Source organism: Myodes glareolus, chromosome 1 (genome assembly GCF_982192425.1).
Source record: "Myodes glareolus chromosome 1, mMyoGla1.1, whole genome shotgun sequence".
Lineage (NCBI taxonomy): Eukaryota > Metazoa > Chordata > Mammalia > Rodentia > Cricetidae > Myodes > Myodes glareolus.
This window is the reverse complement of record NC_142026.1, coordinates 2,935,971-2,947,280: the sequence shown is the minus strand read 5'-3', so window position 1 is coordinate 2,947,280 and position 11,310 is coordinate 2,935,971. Positions and strand designations below refer to the sequence as shown.

The 11,310-nt window shown below is 36.4% G+C and overlaps 1 protein-coding gene across 10 annotated transcripts in view; it reads right to left on the bottom strand.

Moving 5' to 3' along the window:
- Positions 1 to 3,300: 3,300 nt before the first annotated feature.
- Nbeal1 (neurobeachin like 1) overlaps positions 3,301 to 11,310 on the bottom strand; it is a 194,684-nt gene continuing 186,674 nt past the window's right edge. For all 10 annotated transcript variants that reach the window (XR_015737269.1, XM_087903350.1, XM_087903357.1 and 7 more), the window contains one exon: positions 3,301 to 10,656. Coding sequence is in view for 9 of the 10 variants with exons in the window: in XM_087903350.1 (XP_087759476.1) it covers positions 10,555 to 10,656 (102 nt within the window). In the remaining variant the exon portion in view is untranslated. The remainder of the gene's footprint in view (positions 10,657 to 11,310) is intronic.

Genomic DNA, 11,310 nt, shown 5'->3' with positions numbered 1-11,310 from the left:
TTCCACACTTTGTACAGTTTTGGTTTCTTTCGAGACAGGGTTTGATGTAGTCCAGGGTGGGTTCTGAGCTCCCATCCCATCTTCAGTGCTGGGATTTCAGGAATACACGTCGCCTATTAATATGATTTAAGGACGATTCCTTAACCACTAACTCAGGACTTTGAGAGCTTCCCCTCTGAAAAGGACAGGTGGACAAAATTTGGGAAACGGGGTAGAAGGTGGGGGGTGGGTGTCTATGACTCTCACCCTAGCGAGCATCGTTGCGAGCTCGGCTTCGCCCATTACAGGGATGCAGGGACAGACGCCTGGAGGCTGCTAGGGAAAGATAGAAGTTTTTCCATCGATACAGTAGCCAACGGGACTGTGGTTTGAGGACGTTAAGTATAGCAAAACACACACCAGGACAAGCAGAGTAAGGCTCCAGGTGTCGCGCAGGATGGGTGGGTCGCTGAGCGCGCAAACACACGGGGGTTCATGCTCCTGGGCGGAGCCACGTGACTCTCCCTCGCGAGCGCCCCCTCTCAGGCGGGCTACTCTACCCTAGTCCACACGGCGCAGGCGCACCTTGGAGGTCCCAGTTGGAGGTTACCAGGTAGAGAGGTACTGCACCGTTCCTACCAGTGCCAGCAGAATGGTGATGGCGAAGATCGCGAAGTCCAGCATGCTTCAGCTTGCTTATGGTTCCAGGCCCTGCACCACAGGTGACCTGGCTTGGGAGGCAGCGTGGTGCAGGAGTCGAATTGGAGCCGGGGTCGCCCTGCCTCGCCCACACTGGGCATTACCCCTGCACTGGCTACACCAGGAGGCTAGCACAAAGCCTTCTCAGGGATAGTCATGCTACATTGGAGTGAGACAAACGACCCAAGCTGGACACTTTGATGGCTTAAGAGTTAAGCACCATTAAATGCTCATTGTTTCTCAACATTCTAATAAATGTCTTTGCTTTGCGACAAGGTGTCACAATGTAGCCCTGGCTAGCTTGAAACTATGTAGACTAGATTACCCTCGAACTGACAGAGATCTTCCAGCCTCTGCCTTCCTACTGCTGGAATTAAAGGCATGAGCTACGGTGGCAGATAGCGGGTAGGTAGGACCTCTGGCTGTTAATTCTGATTTGCAGTAAATTGCCCTGGATGTTTTAAGGGTTGGTTTTTAAAATAAAATTTAAAAGGACTTCCCATCAAAATGATGGTCTGGATCAACAACCGTGAAATGCACAATGTGGCGATATAGCAACAATTTTAGGCACCAGTCTCCCAAGGCAACTGGCTCTCACCCTTTCTGGTGTCAGGGATCAAACCACGCCTGTACTTGCTAGGTATCTGAGCCCTTCTAGTTTTATTTTTTTTTCTTTCTCCTAAACTAGCTCCTAGCCTACTCTTTGAACTGTATTTACAGAGGCAGGGCAGTGTTTTAGAGGATGAATAGCCATCAGTAGTGATGCACTTTAGCATACGGTTCTGGGTGTGTTCCAGCACCACATAATGCCAGAGACAAGTAGACATCTACCTCTTCTTTCCCTGCTGTTTTTTTTTTTTTAATTTTTAAATTATTTTTTACTTTTCCCCTCGAGACAGGGTTTTTCTGTGCAGCTTTGGAGCCGGTCCTGGATCTTGCTCTGTATTCCAGGTTGGCTTCAAACTCAGAGAGATCCACCTGTCTTTCCCTCCCAAGTGTTGGGATTAAAGGTGTTCGTCACCACCGCCTGGCAAGAGACCTTTTTTATCTAAAAAAAGGTGTATTTTATCATTTTATGTGTATGAGTGCATATGCATGCTTGGGGGAAGGTACTGGACCTCCTGGAATTGGAGTTACTGATGGTTGTGAGTTACTATGTGGATATAGGGAACTGAATTTGAATCCTGTGTAAGAGCAAGTATTCTTAACTGTTGAGCTCCAGCTCCTTTTTAAAAATTAGTAAGAGGCATTTTTATAGCAACAGCATCACTTGGGTGCTTTTTGCAATCTTTTTGAGAAATAATTCCCAAAGCACAAAATTAGGACTTTGTTAACTGTAAGTTTTATTATAATTTGAAAACATTTATCTGATGCTGGATATGGTTTTATGGATCTAACAAAAGACAGTTTTGACTAATCTTGTCACTAGCCTGGCTTTGATTGTGCACTGATTTAGGAATCTTGAGGAATTCATGCAGAATGTTTCTAGTTCTTGTGAAGAACATTCACTAAAATGTAGTATTGTGACCAGCTCATGGTACTGAAGTTATTGTTCATTTCTGTTGTGGTTCTGAATAGAGACAAAATCCCAGCAAGAAGCTGGGGCATCTGTTTTTCACACTACCTTAGCAAAAAAGGAAGGTTGAGGTAAGTGCTTAGACTGCAGAAAACTGATGCATCAAGGCTGGGCATGTAAGCTCAATAGCAGAATATCTGTCTATCAGGTTTAAAGTTCAGGATTTACAAGGTGGATACAAATTAAAAAGATGCTGCATAATAAAAATGAAAGTCAAATTTCATAATCAAAATATTATGATTAGCGAAACATGAAAACTAAAGGTGATTGCTTATTGAGAAAACTTTATAAATAAAGCCTGATGAAATAACACTAATACTCACTTGAGTAGATCATAGGGGATTCTCATATATGAAAAAATAGTTCTTGGTTTTCTGTTTACTAACTACTGCATTCAATTCTTTGTCTATTCAAAGAATTGAGTAGACACAACACATTCTAGTCAAACTCCATAAACTGAGAATTACAAGTCAAATGACGAAAGTAGTGTCTGCAATGGTCTGTCCTGTCCCTTTAAGAGACAAGCCCTGCCCATTCTCTCCCCCATCTAGGCAAGTGGATCTTCCTTCTCTTTGTAACTTCTCCTCGCTTCTCTCTCTCTGCCTCTCTCTCCTCGTCTTCCTTCTCCCTCCTTCTCCCCTTCCCTTCCATAACCCACTAAATGAATATCCAATCTCAATGCATGGCGTGCCTATCTGTCTCTGTCTCTCACCAGACGTGGCTCCTCGTGGGACTGCTAACCAACAGCTCGTCAAGGTCTCACACCTCCTGCGTGGCTCCCTGCCTGGGACGTGCTGCCTCTTGTGGACCTGGCCCGCTGTTCCTCAGGGAATGGCGCTGTTTTATTTTTACCATTACAATGTCATTTTTTATTAGATTCAAACCCATTGTCATATACAAAGCTAGTTTATTATGTACAAAATAAATGTATATCCTTGAAAAATATCAGAATGTAAATTTCCAAGGGATTAACTAAGTGCAAAATTTTCAACTATTTTTGATCATACTATACAGAAACAAATCAAACATTAACTCATATACATTCATTTAAGTTCTTAAAAGTATTTATATGACAAAACAAAATACATCTTGTATATAAATTCAGATGGATGAAAGCAGAATAAATTGCACCAGTGATTTGGTTATCAGAATGCTAATTAAAGTTATTTACATCCTTAAAAAGTCTAAAACTCGCTCAACTTTGGACCACCCTTTCTGCATATAAGTACCAAATAAGTGACAGTTTGCAAGTAAATAATTCAACATAAAAAGAGGTTTATTACTATTCCTTTTGTTCATTTAATCAGTTCTAGTGAACAAATGAAAAGGGACATTTTAAGATAAATACATGACTCCTTAAATAGTGACTAGCAGCACAATTTCTAAGGTGGTGGTGGTGGTGAGACAGACAGACACAGACACACGGAGTGGGGGGAGACTTCATCTATAGTCAGGGTAGCTCACAAACTTGAAGCAATCCTCCTGCTGTAGCCTATGACAGGATTAGAGGTGCACTACCATACTCAGGTAAGAAGTATAAAAACTTTTGTTTTTAAACAAGTCATTTTGGATGTTCAGCTAACCCTTCTGAACTAGTTAGTGTATATTCATGTATTCAAAAGACTGTCACCCTATTAAAACAGAAATGCTCCTAATTAATGTGTCCCAGAAAAACTGTCGAATTAATCAAATATGTTTGTTAATTTTGTCTTAATTTAACAATGAATTTGATAGAGAATGGCTATCTAGAGATCTGATTACTTTTTGCTATTTTTTTTTTTTTTGGTCTCCAACTGTACAAAAGCAATCTGATAGAGAAAGGGAAGTTTATCCTGTAAAAGAATTTAGTAGAAAGTCACATGACTTCCTAGAAAGTTTTCTTATGTAAATTTGACTAGAAGTAACAGCAACTGCATATAAAAAGCACAGTCTTTGAGAAGTAAAAGGCAGAATAGGAAAAAGAAATGTTCAAAATGTAAAAGGTCTTCAGCAATAAGAGTCATTATAAGCTGCTGGTGGCAGCGCATGCTTTTAGTTACGGTACTTGGGGGGCAGAGGCAGGTGGATCTCTGTGAGTTCAAGGCCAGGCTGGTCTACAAAGTGAGTTCCATGACAGCCAGACCTACACAGAGAAACCCTGTCTTGAAAAAATATAAAGCTACTGTAATATACCATAATCTTGGAATGAGTGTTATCTCCCTTACATAATTACTTCCATTGAACAAGATAATTATGTATATTCTTGAAAATCTCAGCGCTTGAGAGGCAGAGGCAGATGGATCTCTGAGTTTGCGATCAATCTCGTTGACAAAGATACACCCAGGCCAGCCAAGACTACACAGTAAGAATCTGTCCCCCAAACAAAAAACAAACAAAAAAAAACAAACAAAAAAGGAAAATCATTAAAGCATAATTTTCAACTTGATTACACTATAAGAAAGCATGAAATTTTAATATGTCAACAGAATATATTACTTAAATAATCTTAAACAAAGTAAAGACTTACAGAGAACGCCTAACTCTGCCTCCCGAGTGCTGGGATTAAAGGTGTGTACCACCACTGCTCTATAAGACTTCTTTTAAAAACAGTTCGCACTTTAATCAGTAAAACTTTTCAATCTCATCTAAATCCTAACTGTCCTTAGTCTCACTTTACATTGCTAATTTACAATAGCATTATAAGGCAGAGAAACACTTTGCAACTATTATGAGTAAATACAAATTACTAAAAAATCATTATAAAAGGAAACACACAGCAGCAGCACTTCTTTAACAGTCACCTTTGTAACATTAAAATTATTTACTTTCTTTTGAAACGAAAGCTTACTACATTGTCCAGGCTGACCTTGAACTTCCATCTCGTTCTCCCAAGTAATTGGAACCATGTGCATGTGCCATTTTTCCTAATTGGAACCATGTGCATGTACCACTTTGCCTAACTGGAACCATGTGCATGTACCACTTTGCCTAATTTTTCAAATGATGAAATTTGGCTATTCTTATGCTAATTTATGCAAGATATATATTTTCAAGGTTAACAAGAAAACTGTATCATAGACAAAAGAATATCGAATCTGTGACTTTCAACTTGCTCCATGCACTAGGGAAAGATATATGCCTCTGAATTTGTGTCTTTTTTACACTAAAAGAATTATCTTCATGCGTCCAAATCTTTCAATGTGTTTAAAAACCACTTCTGTGTGGTGTCAGTAAAGATACTAGTCTAAAAATAATGTGTCTAATTAATAACTATTGCCAAAAAACTTAAGTTAATAATGTGGCTATTTTTATATAAGGTTTTTATAATAAATAAAACCACATAATTTTTATATTCTATAATTCATGGTAACCAAAAAGCAGAGATATAAATCCTATATTCTACAGCGGGCACATGATTTTCAAGAAATAAACATGTATCTGCAATTTAGGCACATATTCATTTATATACACTATATGTACATACATATATTTATAATTTTTGAGAGCTGGGATTGATTGAACTCGTGAAAGTCCCAAGTATTACTGAGGCATAGCCTACTGATGAATCCTGCAGGTAGGTCTGATCTGTACCCTCAAACTAGAAACCACTCTGTGAGCTGAGGTGCTGAGTTCAGTGGTAGAACTCTATGTGTGAGGCTCTATACTGTTTCAGTGTTGGAGTAAAAATCCCACTCAAAACTCAGGACTTCACATGAAAATGTTCCATCAGTAAGATAGATCCCTAATCTAACTCTCTTAAATGTTAATGCTCTATTAGTTCTAACTTATAAAACCTATGAAAAAATTAAAGAATATTCCATACAGAGGCATACCTGCAAACATTATCAAAAGTATTTAGAAGGATTTACTCAATGCTTTCATAGTGGGAGAACTTTACTCATTATAACTTCAATGCTATAAGATATCTGATTCTGTTTTTCTTTTAGCACTGATTACTAATGCTTTTTATTCTTGTCTAAGAAGCGCGAGGCCCTGACTTCACTCCCCAATACTGGAAAAAAAATCTACACTTTTTGTCGAAATATTGGTGTGGAAAATAGAGTTAGGAAATATTATTATCAAGCAGACATTATTGGAGGTAAATGTTAATTATGATTTTCAAATATGAAAGGTCTAAGAGCTCATGATAAAATTAATGAACTTATCAATAATGAAAAGGAAATCTAGTGGTTCTGTCCATATGAAACAAAAACACCGGCTGGTGTTGGGAATAATCAGTGGCACAGAAAACGCTATATTTAAATTATGTAAGTAACAAGTAATATTAAAGCCTGATGACATTGTATTGTTGCCTAATGTCATCAGAAAAAGCACTTCGAGGAAAGTTTTCAGAACAATGCTTATATGGGATCATCTGAAACAAACAAAATGCTAAGTACATGACACACACACAAATTAGGAAAAAGAGTGAGTATTTGCTGCCAGTGGTAAAGATGTTTATGAGTGCTCACTTAATGGGAAAAGAATAGTTTCTGTTAGAGACAGAACACTTACATCAGGGTTTGGGTCTAGATGAAAAATGAAAACAACAGATTTAGCAAGTAAAAATAATACATTTCATTTTGTACATATCACTCAAAAAATGTCAAGATAGGGTTAAGAAAACAGGTTTAGCAATGTGAGAAGTGAGAATGCCTGCAGACACACATCCCAGATAGAGGGCATCACACATTTAATACCGTGTTCATGTTCAATACAGAGAAAGGAGGCAAAGATGATTCTATTTAGTTTATAAACATATTTAAAAAGAATTGACATCTCAAAATTCAATTAAAATGCCATGCCTCTATCAACACTAAGCAAAAACTGACACTCAGTTTCACTTTATTAGTATATTTGAAAAGAAATATAAAGAAGCTAAGAGTATGAGTCAATCTTCAAGTCTAAATTCTAATTTTGTGGGCATACTTATTCCTTATGTAGTGTGCAGTATTTCAGTGTCAGTGCTGTGAAGAATAGTGCCATATGTATCAGAAGGAAATAGAGAAACTGACTTATGACTATGCACACATTCTTCTCCCACAGAAGGATGTGCTGTGACTTAAGAGAAATTAATAGAAACTTCTTTCACAAGCAACACTGGCTAGTAAGTTAATGCTAACTTTTATTTTTGCAGTTCCTTGACTTTCATGTTCTGATTTGTTCTTCTTTTTCTTCAATTTTACAATAACAGAATACTGACTGGGGGGAGTTATATATTACAGTGTTTTATTCTCTAAGTACATATAGCAAATTGTATAAATGTGCACATATTGTAACACACTACCACTACCAACAACAGCAAAACAACTTCTAACCTCACTTTCCAAAAGAATGAACATTATCTTAGTATAAATCTCTTATTACCAAGATGCTGAGATTTTAATATTCATCATTATCACTATCAAGAAACAAAAGCAGATGAAAAGTCCTGAAAAGATAAATTGACACCAGCAGCAGCAAAGATGAGATTTTATACTCATTAACTAAAATATACAGCTATCAATCCATTCTAGTAATTTCTTCCACTATACGTTACGAAGGTTTCTATGGATAACAGCTACACTCCACTGTAAAAGTGCATCTTTCTAGTGATACTATCTAGTGACTTTTAATTTCATGGCTCTTCTGTTTATGTAAGGAATATATTAACTGAGGTAACAGGTCCACTAGATTTGCTTATTTTAATTAATACAAAAGTTCATCCTTGGCTGGGTGGTGGTAGTTACACCTTTAATCAAGAGGCAGAATCAGGCAGATCTCTGAGTTCGAATACAGCCTGGTCTACAGAATGAGTTTCAGGGCTATACAGAACCCTATCTTGAAATACAAACAAACAAACAACAACAACAACAACAAAACAAAAAGTTCATTCTTTAAGAATAGTGCTAGTATTTTCTAAACCTCAAAATAATTAAAAGGAACAATTCTCCTTTAACATCTAACATTGATTGGTACACAGGTCAGACCTATATAAAACTGAACAAAGCTTCCTGTTTATGTGCCATTAAGAGTAGCATGCATGGATAAATTGCCAAAAGAAACCCTTACCAAGTCTTGATTTGGAGTCAGTTAATACCTGTCTTTGTTTTTTCTGTCCCTTTCACACATGCTAGGGAGTAAACCCAGGATCTTGAACAATATAGGCAAGCATTCTACTACGGACTGATAACCAATCATTGCCTGGCAGTGGTGGCACACACCTTTAATCCCAGTATTTGGGAGGCAGCAGAGGCAGGTGGGTCTTTTTGAGTTTAAGGCCAATCTGATCTACAGAGTGAGTTGCAGGACAGTCAAAACTAAACAGAGAAACCCTGTCTTAAAGAAAACAAAACAAAAAACCCCAAAATAAAATATATAAATAAAAAATAAACCCAACAATAAGAAAAAAATCACCCACTCATGTTGGTTCTGACATGAACTCCCTTACAGTTTTTATGAACAGATGGTCCTGACAGCATCACGCTGCAGCACCTGGGAACTGGGGAGCCGAAATGAAAAGAAGAAATGTTTACTACACCATAATCATCTCTATTGACTCCTGAGGCTTCCAACAAATTCCTGAAGTCTTTCAAAAAGGAAATCATCACAGTTACACAAATTCTACTTTTCTACCAGTTGATATCAGTGCCATTTGAAGCTATTTTTCCTGAATCAGACAATTTTAACTTATTAAACAGTGATTTTACAATGTTTTATTAATCCTGACTGACAACAAATCAAAATAATGAAAAATTTTCCTAAACACAGTCTTTTACACCTAAATTTTTAAAAACTTATTTATGGGATTATAAAGAAAAGACCATAGGATACTGTGGTCAACAGGAGAGGGAAAATGAAAATCAAAATTTCTTCAGGATTCAACTGGAAAGACAATCAGGTATAAAGAAATGTATGGTCAGCAGAATAAAAGAGAATACAATTTTGAAAGGCTACCATTGTAAAATCATCTGTTGTTGCCCATAGAACATTTTAAGAGAATCATGCAATAATTCTTTCCCAAAAATAGACTCAATATATAAATTTCCGTACAATTTCTGAGATTTGCCAATCTTCCCAAAGTCCATGGAATCTCAGATTGCCAATACTGGTAGTTGTAAAACTTCTCTAACCTAATAACTCAAAAGTCACTTTTACAAAAAAACAAATAACAATTACTTTGAATTCCAAATTAAATCAATCAACTTTTTTACTTAAGAAATTAGACATAATGTAATATTTAACAAACTTTAACAAAATAGCTATCATCCAAACAGTTGTATATAACATGCAATAAAAGGTATTACTTTATCTAAATGGCTACTCTGAATTATGCAGTGTTACTCCATCTTTCACAACCTCTTAGAACATCACTGACAACTCATGATCATCAGGATGGAAGGATTAAGTACAAAGAGAGTACAGTTTTTGCTTAACAAAGACAAATTCACAAAATTTTGAATTTCACACATGTAACTTGTGCTGCAAATGTTACTCAAAGGACCAGCTGACCAAAGCCACAGTTAGCATTTTTGTTTAAACATACTGTTAATGAAGTACATTTGTAAAAATTACCTCTAGTTTTTCTTTTTCCTATTCAACTTTTGTTACTTAAGGATAATAATGCAATTTAATAAATTTTTATTACTAATATATTAAAGGTAGGGGTAGGGAAATAAACTATTGTTTATTTCAATATTTGTATTTAATCCAATTGTGCAGACCTGCAATTTTTGAAAACTCAATTGTACAAGAAATGCCTAAAAGGTTATGCTTTTAATGTAATGGTCAGTAAAAAGAAAATGATTATCTAAAGAATACATGAAAAGTCGAATCTCTCAACTCTCCATTATCTATGCTACTTTATTAGAAATGTCTTAAATTTTGCTACTTAGATTAAGGGAATTCAATCTAAGTATATAATATTAGAAGTTTGTTTTTTAAAAATTGAATTGAATGATTTAGAAATGGATTACCAAATTGAATCAAATATATTTTCTCAATTCAACTTTAGTACTGGTTAACAAAACTAGACACATTGTTGATGAAACTTTTAAAATTGATTTAATAGAACCTACAATTTTATTTTTATTCTTGCTATGTAGCCCATGCTGACCTTGAACTTAAGATTCACCTGCCTCAGCCTCTTAAATGTTATCATTACAGGGATATGCCATAAAGTACAACTCAGCCTACATCTTCACAAATATCAAACCGTCGTAATCTTTAAATGTTTTTTAAGATAAAATCCTTAAAGATTTTCAGAGAGCAGAGAGATGCAGCTAAAGTGACAAAGCAATAACTGAAGTTTGGTTTTCCATCACAGATGGTGGGAATAACAATCACTTGAAATCTTGAGTATTATATTCAGTTTCTCCAGCTGAAATCTGGCTGAGTCGCTTGCTAGATCCCCACAATTTTCGAGAGAGCTGACCTGAACGCATCTGTTTAAGAGAAATGAATAGATATTTAAAAAAAACAAAGATACATAAAATCAATATATATGATACTGAATTTGTAAAATGCAGAATAGATTTTGTTAGCAAATTTGCTAACATTTTAAAAGATTCTTGATTAATAACTGCAGTACAAGAGACTGAACTCAAGGCCTCCTCTTGTTAGGCAAATACTCTAGAGCATGGAGCTAAATCCCTTTTTTAGACAGTCTCACTAGCTGCTTGGTCTGACCCCAAACTCACCCAGTAGGCAGGCAGATCTTATGATTCTTATACCTTAGCCTCCCAACTAGCAAAGATTACAAGTGTGTACTCAGCAGAGTTCTAGTAATCATCACACTAGCAGGGGAAAGATGGGTGTAATTCAGGAAACTATCAAGAACCTCAATGTTTAATGGAAACATGTTTAAAATGTTTTAACTCTTTTTTAAAATATTTATTTATTTTATGCAAATGAGTGTTTGGCCTACATGTGCCTGTTGCCTATGAAGGTAAGAAGGGGTGTGAGTTTCCTTAGACCTGGAATGATAGACAGTTGTGAGGTGCTGCTGTGTGAGTGCTTGGAACTGAGCCCCAACTGGCCTGCTGTGACATTTCTCTAGCCTTTTTCTGTGGTTGTTTTGACAGCAGATCTTGGTACAT